Source organism: Limulus polyphemus, unplaced genomic scaffold (genome assembly GCF_000517525.1).
Source record: "Limulus polyphemus unplaced genomic scaffold, Limulus_polyphemus-2.1.2 Scaffold80, whole genome shotgun sequence".
In the NCBI taxonomy this organism is placed as follows: Eukaryota; Metazoa; Arthropoda; class Merostomata; order Xiphosura; family Limulidae; genus Limulus; species Limulus polyphemus.
In genome coordinates this window covers 1,118,080-1,126,977 of record NW_013665690.1, presented here as the reverse complement: position 1 = coordinate 1,126,977, position 8,898 = coordinate 1,118,080, and the positions used below count along the sequence as shown (strand labels likewise).

Below are 8,898 nucleotides of genomic sequence, written 5' to 3'. Positions count from 1 at the left end.
ATATAAATATATATATATATATATATATATATTTATTACATGTCAATATTTTTACTTTGTATTGATTTTGGTTATATGTTAGCACCATCTTTAAATAATTTCAGTCCTCAGTATGCTGCTTACTATTGTGAAATGCCATAAAATATTAAAAAAATATTTTAATTATTTTCTCATGAAAACTTATTTTGTGATACAATATTTTGCTGTAAAATAAAAGCAAACACTTTGGTTATTATGCTTTTGTGGGCAATTTTCTTCTTCTTTTGTTGGGACATACACTGTACCAGCCACCAACAATTCATATTTAACCATCCCCTTGCACAGGACCTTTTTGTAAAAAAGAGAAAATGAAAGTTCTATGCTAGTTTTAGATGGCAGATGTATGTATATACAGAAATGTACAACGTATGCATTCCAGAGAAGAAATTACAATATGCAAAGGGAGTGATCACTTGTCAAACCAGTGATAGGTTCTTTGAGGCAGCAATAACTCATACCCTTAAATGAAGTTGAACGCAATACACCAAAATAGATGTTGTGGGCAGAGGATTTACTGGTGCACTGGATCTCTTTTATAAACTAGGTACAAAAATCAATGGGCCATAATTTCTGAAAAAAGTGTATAACCATCATCCTTCAGAAGAATCCAATCATTTATGGTTCCTCACTAAAGGATACTGGATGGTAAAGGCAATAAAACAGTGAAGATTCCTTCTACAGGGAATTATATGAGAATTGTCAGTTCTCTTTCACTTTTAGCCTGCTGTTCTATAAAACACAGAAACAATATCACAACAGAACTTATATCACAAGTGTATTAAAACAGTTGTTTTTCATATTCTTGAAGCTTAAATATTCATTATAAGTAATGGAAAATAAAACTAGAGATTCTATTAAAAAACCTTTACTGATAATAAAAGACTGCCTTCATTTTAACCTGTTAAAATTTTCCTTTGCCCAGGTCCATTTTCTAATAATTTTTTTAAAGCTGAGCTACTTTCTTCATAGGAAGAACCAGGTAATTAACTTCACTTTTGTAAATTCAGAAATTACAGGATAAAGTGAACACAATAAATAGTCAATATTCCTGTTTTATAGACCCTGGTACTTTTCTAAATTTTTTTATTCAATATTATAGCTTCAAATTTTTAAAATGTTATTAAGAACATATATTTAAAAAGTTATCACAATAGTAAATGGAAATGACAATGATCATTAGATCAGGAATTGTCATTTATCATAACTAAGATTTATACAGTATTTTACAGGTTTCTTATTAAATAGGTATTTAAACTGATTTCCTTGTTTTTGGATTGGTTCACTGCCACAATGAAGGAAAAAGGCTCCATCACGTTGCCCAAGAATATCAAATACAAATACAAGCATAAGAACAAAATACTTCATACTGATTTATTCTTTACATTTATAAAAAGATCAGTAACACAACTTTCATTTATTATATATATATATATATGTATATATTTGTGAGTCTGTATATAAAGGCACTTACTGTATGTCTCACTAAAAATCATATTTCAAGTTTTAAAACAAAATAATTTTTTAAATTCTTGTAGCTGAAAGTAGGTTTTATAATAGAAACCTATGTACTGGCATTCTGCAGTAGTATTTCGAAGATCTCAATACTTAATATTACACATAAATTATATTTTATAAGATACAATCTGTCTAGTTCATGTCTGTTAGACAAGTAATTATTTTCACAATCATACCTAAGAAATAAAAACTTTATATCATTTTTACAGGTCTACATATTTTTAAAACAGTTGCTTAGTAGTTGAAACTAGTAAAAAATATACATTCAGGAGACTTTATCTTATATTCTAAAACTAATACATTACCCAACCTTCTATGGGTGGAGGGATTCTTTCAGAAGCTCAGAGGCAGAAATAAATGGAATATTCAAACTATATATATTTTCCTCACATGAAAGACCAACTATTTAACTTCCTGTATTAATAAGTAATTTATACATACATATCAGGCCTTCCAGTGAGCTACTGTGAGTGTTTTAAAAGTTCCTTTTTTCTAAACATATATGGCAAATAGTGGTTTCAAAAACCAAAACAGAGAGCTAAATCTATTTAAATAGCTTACATTTGACTAATAATATATGCAAGTTTGATACCCATCTGTAAAGTTTCTACAAAGAAATTTATTACTTTATGGATGTGGTCACACAAAATGTACAATACAAGTTTTGGTATTAATTATGAAATTTGCATTATTTCTTCCTCTCCAGTTCAAAAATGCTAAAATATTGATATATTTCTATGGACCTGTATTGAATAATTATGGTAATATCATGACTAGAGTATTGAAAAGTTCCTCAAACAAATCCATCATTAGAAATTCACAAATGTTATAATTTTCCTATACTGAAAATGTATTTCCAATAGGTACTTCCCTCTGCTCACAAAATTAGCTATTCTCCTTCATTGCTCCCCCCTATTGGGATCAACTGATTCCAACATGTCTCTCATGTAAATCATCATGCATCACCTCTCCACCAATAGGAGCAAAGTACACTCACATGATGCATGTGACTCCCTCTATGCACCTCTACTGAACTATCACTTGAAAGTATGGCAGAAAATGGAAACACGGGAAGTGTGTGGGGATGGGAAGTACCTATCGGAAACACATTTTCAGTATAGGAAAATTATAACTTCTGATACCATACTTCCCTTCTCTTAGATTAACTAGAATCCCACATTTATTAGGAGGAGGGACCAGTGTGAGGCAAGAACAGATGTACCCTCAGAAAGCATCTGAAGGATACCTCCATAGATGAGAAAGTCAGATCTGAAGAGGGGAACTGCATCACTTCTGAGCCAGGTATACTCTTCGCCCATGTGTGGAATATATAAGATATCAGGGCGGACAATGACAGGAGCACATCTGAGTGGGACAGAATGTGGTAGGAAAGTGAACTAACCAGAGAACGATATTATAACTCAATCTCACAATGAGAAAAGTGGATGAACAAGGGCGTGCCTCTGGATACAGAGTGGCTAGGGTGCAGCGGACTGTACTTGGTAAGTCAACTACATCCAAAACCTCCTCATGGGGTGGGATGGGGATCATATCTTCTTCACCTCAAACCCAAGAAGAGGGGAAATGAAAACCACTCTGATTCCAGGTTATGACACAAGGATTAGCCCTGAGCTATCAATCTGGGAACTTGACATCCAGTAACTGTGAAACAGGTTTGGGACTCTCCAAATGGCACTAACATCCTAATAAGAAGAGAGAACGAGGGATAGCCAAGGACAGAACCTGAACAATTTTGTGTACCACCGATATGACCCACAACACAGATGGAGGAAATTGAGGGAGGAAGATATACAACCCAAAACCTGTGTGAGGACTTATGTTGACTGGTTAACTCTAAATCCAACACCAGGGCAACAGGGTACTGACAACCACGCGGCAGTAGGATGAGAACTCCCAATCGAAGGGGTGAACTGCATTTTCGACGGTTCAACTCTAGTAGTTGTGTAAATGGTATCAGGAGGCCACGTCATCCAGCAAGGTAACGGCTCAACTCCTCTCTCACCTACATCAGCAGAACACCACTGCCCTACTCTCGACTGAATGGTTATAGCCATCTTTTTGTGGAATCCATTCAGGAGGGTGCCTCCATGATCAACCACTCCAGCAGCTTAGAACAGGAAAGTAGTAAGGACTCTCCCACTCCAACAGAAGAAAGGGGGGTGAATATGCAGTGGAGAGACTGGAGGAACATCATCACCAGAGACAGTGCAATGGGTGACCACAAAACCCTATTTTGAAAAGCAGACCATACCAATTTATTCAACCAAGACATGGCAGGGCTGGGCAGCTATCCCCTTCTGCTTTACCCATGCAGTCGATGGGTGGTACAGTCCAGAACAGGCATGTCTATGAAGCAAAAACATTGGAAGGTTATTCACCTTCAAGTGATCTTGTGAAACACCCCATCTCATCGGTGAGCATTGCAAAGCCATGGAAGAGAGTGCAATCCAACATGGCTATACAGTGTGGATTTGAATTAAAGGATATCTGGTCAGGCACTGCTCACCACAAAGCAAGATCCAAATAGTGAACAATGAAGCAAGGGCCCATGACAGGAAAGAAATAATGAATAGAAACTTATCCAATTAGAGTCACACCAAAGTATGAAAAATGGTCATAGATGGTAGACGAAAACCCGATGAGGAAGAAACTGTGAGACAGTGCAGATAAAGGGAGATGAACATATTATGTGTAGTCCTCACGCCTAAATGAAGAAGTTCCCCCAATGGCTGACGAAGACAAGATGCCAATGAAAAGGTAAGGATGTCAATTCTGATGAGAAAACATCTGGAACAAAGTCATGGAAGAAGACAATAAAGCCAAATACAATTGGTGATTTTAACTTTATCAATAGGCAGTTAAGTATGCAAAAACTAAAAGACAATAATTAAGAACAAACCTGAAAATAAAATGGTGGTATTTTTGTATTTGTTTCACTGTTACATCCTTTCCATTCAGTATAGATCTTTCTGAATAATTCTTCTTCTGATTCCTTCTCTTCCATTTAATTCTGCTTCCTATAGATCTAGTAGAATATCTTTCCTCTTCACACACTTAAAAAAAAATAATGCACATTTATTGAGCACCCAAGGGTCAGCAGTAGAGGATAATGCGAGACATTCAAAATAAATTACAACTTAGCATCAATAATTTAGATAGATTTTCATTCAACATCAGTTATTTTGCATTTGTGTTAAAATACCTAAACTACTGGTTATGCACATATATAACATTACATTTGTTTGAAGCAAATTTAAAAAAGAGAAACTAATAGTTTTTTTTGAGGCCTCTCTTTCCTTCTTTTTATTAAACATGTAAGGCTTTTCTAGATCGGGTAAATACCACTACTAGAGCAAGGCAATTAGTGAAAATTGCTAATCAATTAATTGTCAGGCTAATGATATCCACGGTGGGGAGAGCACACAGTCCATTGTATGACTTTGAGCTTAACAATATACATACATAATGTTAATATAGTAATAATGATTTTTTGATTGCTGAATAGCTGAAATAATTGAAACTAGAAACATATGGCAACACTAGTTGATTATTTTTATGATACTAATAATTCTTCAAGCAAAATATGGTAGTTGAGAAGCTTTTTTTCAATATTTTCTTATGTTGGACAAGTAAGGAAAAAGAAGAATGTTTTTATGAAAAATGTTTCATTGAACATTTTAAACCCTCTGCATAACAAAATTGCTAGACAGCTGGAATAATTGAAAATAAAAGTTTAAACACTAGTTGATTATTTTTATGATACTAATCGAGTCGACTGTAATTTCAATTAATCGAATATTTTATGGGACACTAATCGATGCTCATTAAGTAATCAATTATATTACTTAATTGCCCAACTCTAACCACTACGTGGCAGAAATGTAGGGTTTTTTATGCTAATCTAGATGTAGAAATATTTAAGTAGTCACAAACATAAATATTAAACTGAGGCCACATGTGGACAAGTTATGAAATATTTTAGAACTATTTTTTCCATTACCATAATTGGCATAAATGTGCAAGAGGGGATGATGTCTGGCATGCATAAAAATATGGGTGGAGACAATAAAGGGTTAGCTATTCTAGCTTTTCTCTGAGCAAGATCAGACATAAAAGCTTGTTACCTTACAGCAAAAGTACATGGAATGTTTATCTTGATGTGTTTAGGGTGGTTACTGTAAAAATCTAAATATCTGTAAGAATTGGTGAGTCTATAATAAGCATCAATGCTTTAGATATTACAAGCAAACACTCAGAAAGCTATTTAGCATTTCTTTCATATGTAAAATGATAATCAAGATGTATACCATTGATTAAAATCATCAAGGTTATGCAAAAGAAACAATAAGGTTTGGAAATTTTATTCTTGCCCTTACAATCAGGCATCCTGATACTGTAGATGGTGTATAGTTCAAACAAAAGTACTCCTGGTGTTCCATCGTCAATTTATTGTAAGGTCTTGTATTTATTTATCTTTGATAAAATGCAGAAATATCCATTTTGTTACTACTCAAAATAAATTCAATACCTTTATTAGTTAAATTAATCAAATGAGAACTTTTGTTTTCATTATGTCATAGACTTTAAACATGTATTTTCAATTTAATAATTATATATAAAATCTAATAACCCATACTTGAAAGCAAAGGAGAATATGTAATATAATATGACAACATACTATGTATACCATCTCCACTGCTGACATAGCCATTCATCAAATACTGGGACTCATAATGCTGGCTGAGGTACGACAGACATAGCAGTGGTCATGAATAATGTCTTTTATGGTGTGAGCCACATTAATGAAGTGAACTGTAATTATTATCCATTATTTATAAAAGTTACTTACAAATCAGAGTTCTAGGGTAAGAATTAATAACATAAGATCATTTATTCTATTTCTCTAAGTTTTAGCACTAGTTATTTACTTATTTATATTTATTATTTTGTAATTACCTTTATTATCATATACAAGAACTGGCAAACCAGCAAGTCGATTTATTCTTGGTTCAATTCTAGCAACTATAGTATCAATGGGAGAAAGATACATTAGTAATTACAAGAACCAATGGTTAAAAACAAGAGAATATGTTACATGACAACCATGCTACATCTGCAATATTCAATTTTGATTAAGCCTTATGCTGAATACCAGGAATTATTAGGCTACCTGAAACACAACAGACATAATATTGGTCTAGATGCTATGTATGTATGTATGTATGTATGTATGTGTGTGTGCAAATAGGCAAGAGAACTATAATTAAAGTTACAAAATTATTGATTTTCACAGTTTCCAGCTGCTTGATATTCTGATACCAAGCTTATTATGATAGTCTTTGTGTTAACATAGCGTTAAAACTAAAAAGAAATACATAACATATAACACTACCAATTTTGATCACAGAATGATGACTTTTAAATCCAATTAAGTGACATTTTAACATCAAAATTCAAGTCTAAGTGTTACTGTACTCACTATAACCACTAATATTTTCCATCTACATAATAATTTATTTAATAAAATTAAAAGGCATTACATTTCAAATTATAATAAGTAATCTAGCACTCACTTATTCAATTACAATGTCATGAAATTATTCATAGTTTATACACAAAGTAGATCTAGTGCTATAACTTGTAATAATATTAGTAATTCCTCAAAATGGGGCAGAAGGCCACTTGGAGGGGTCATCTAGCTGTTTTACTACTCGCACCACTATATAGTAGTGTGTTGTCTGTCAGTCAGTCAGGAGACACTAAAATGATTCCACATAAGGAACATTTAAAGTTGCAATTTGTACTGTCATGATGTCAGTAAAATGGATACATGCCATGAATCATGAGAAAGATTATGCACTGTTTAGGATACAACATAACATATGAACTTCAAAAGCAAGAAATACAATAATTTGTTATTCTTAATTCTAGTTTCATTTACTATTGAGACAGAAATTTTTCAGGAACCTTGCAGAAGTACATCTAGTAATATTAAGCATACTACTGGTCCAACAATAAATTCATAATTTAAACACGACTGAGAGTTCTACAGTGCTATGTTTATCCAATCCTTCTTTATGGTTCTGAATGTTGAACAATATCACCAACAATGAAGAAACGCATCAATGCAGTAGAAATGTGGTTCCTAAGACGAATGCTTAAAATATCATGGAACACACATACAAGTAATAAAGTCATTCTAAAGAAGGCCAAGACAAAATGTATGTTGTGGGAAAACTTAACAAAGAGACAACAGTGTTTTATACACCATATCATGAGTAAAGGAGAGATTGCAAACATTATGACATGAAAAATCCCATGAAAGAAAAGTAAAGAAAGACAAAGAAAGATGCCACTATCAACAATTGCCAAGGAACAAGGAATTACCACTATAGAAATGGTAAAAGAGCAACGGGAGACAGGGATCAGTAGAAGACCATGCTCACCAACATTCTAGATGGGCATGGTACCTAGGCTAGATAGAGAGTGACTACTACTATTAGGAGCCAGTCATTGATGTAATGGTGGAAACAAAGGCCCCTGGAATGGAGAAAATGGGCAAAGGCCTCTACCACCCAACAAAAAAAGGAACCGAAGCCAGCCCAACCGGAAGAACCTGAAACTTGTAGACACAACCTCAATGGACAAAATGAAGAAAATTCCAGGATGCTGGGAAGATGGAAACGTGGATGTAGTACAAGTACTAGAGCCAAGCATATACAACCAATAATGCGTAACAATGTTAGTGTTAGTAACATTAACATGTGTGTCACTTGAGAAGAGGCCAAATATTCTATACAAAAGTAGTAAACTTGGAATTAAAATTCTAAAATTAGCTCAGAGTATAAGTTATAACTGTCAGTGTTAGTAGAAGCAATACTACTACATCAATAGTAAAAGTAACATTAGTTACACTAACACACTAAGCCTAACGTCACTGTGTAGCAACTGAATATCATATCTGGACTAAGCTCCTAAACCCTCACCTATATATAATTGATGGCATCGATTGTAAAAAAATGAAAGTATAAGATCTCCTTCTACCACTCAAAATCAAAATTACGAAGAAAATGCAATGAAAACAAACCTTAATCACTAACTTCAAAAACGCGCTACATTTAGCGCTCTCTAGAAAACTTTATAATGGAATGGATAAGGTATATAGATAATACTATTAATAGACTTATGCCGTTATTGTATAGTATATATATATATATATATAATACCTGAACTCTTGGCTAAAATAAGTAAGATGTTTAATCTAAATGCACTTTCGTGTTAATTATCAACCAGTTAAGAATTAAAGTTTGACTTTTGCAACAC

At 33.3% G+C, this 8,898-nt stretch overlaps 1 protein-coding gene across 8 annotated transcripts in view; it reads right to left on the bottom strand.

Annotated features, from left to right (window-relative positions):
• Nucleotides 1–8,898, bottom strand: part of LOC106467503 (serine/threonine-protein phosphatase 2A regulatory subunit B'' subunit gamma-like) — a 36,818-nt gene extending 27,920 nt beyond the window's left edge. Inside the window, exons 1-4 of one of the 8 annotated variants that reach the window (XM_022396342.1) lie at nucleotides 8,802–8,898; nucleotides 6,532–6,597; nucleotides 6,254–6,387; nucleotides 4,475–4,628 (exon numbers count right to left, since the gene is read on the bottom strand). In XM_022396342.1, coding sequence (XP_022252050.1) covers nucleotides 4,475–4,579 — 105 coding nt within the window. In that variant the 5' untranslated portion in view covers nucleotides 4,580–4,628; nucleotides 6,254–6,387; nucleotides 6,532–6,597; nucleotides 8,802–8,898. The other 7 variants (XM_022396332.1, XM_013927865.2, XM_022396324.1 and 4 more) reach the window with 7 other exon arrangements.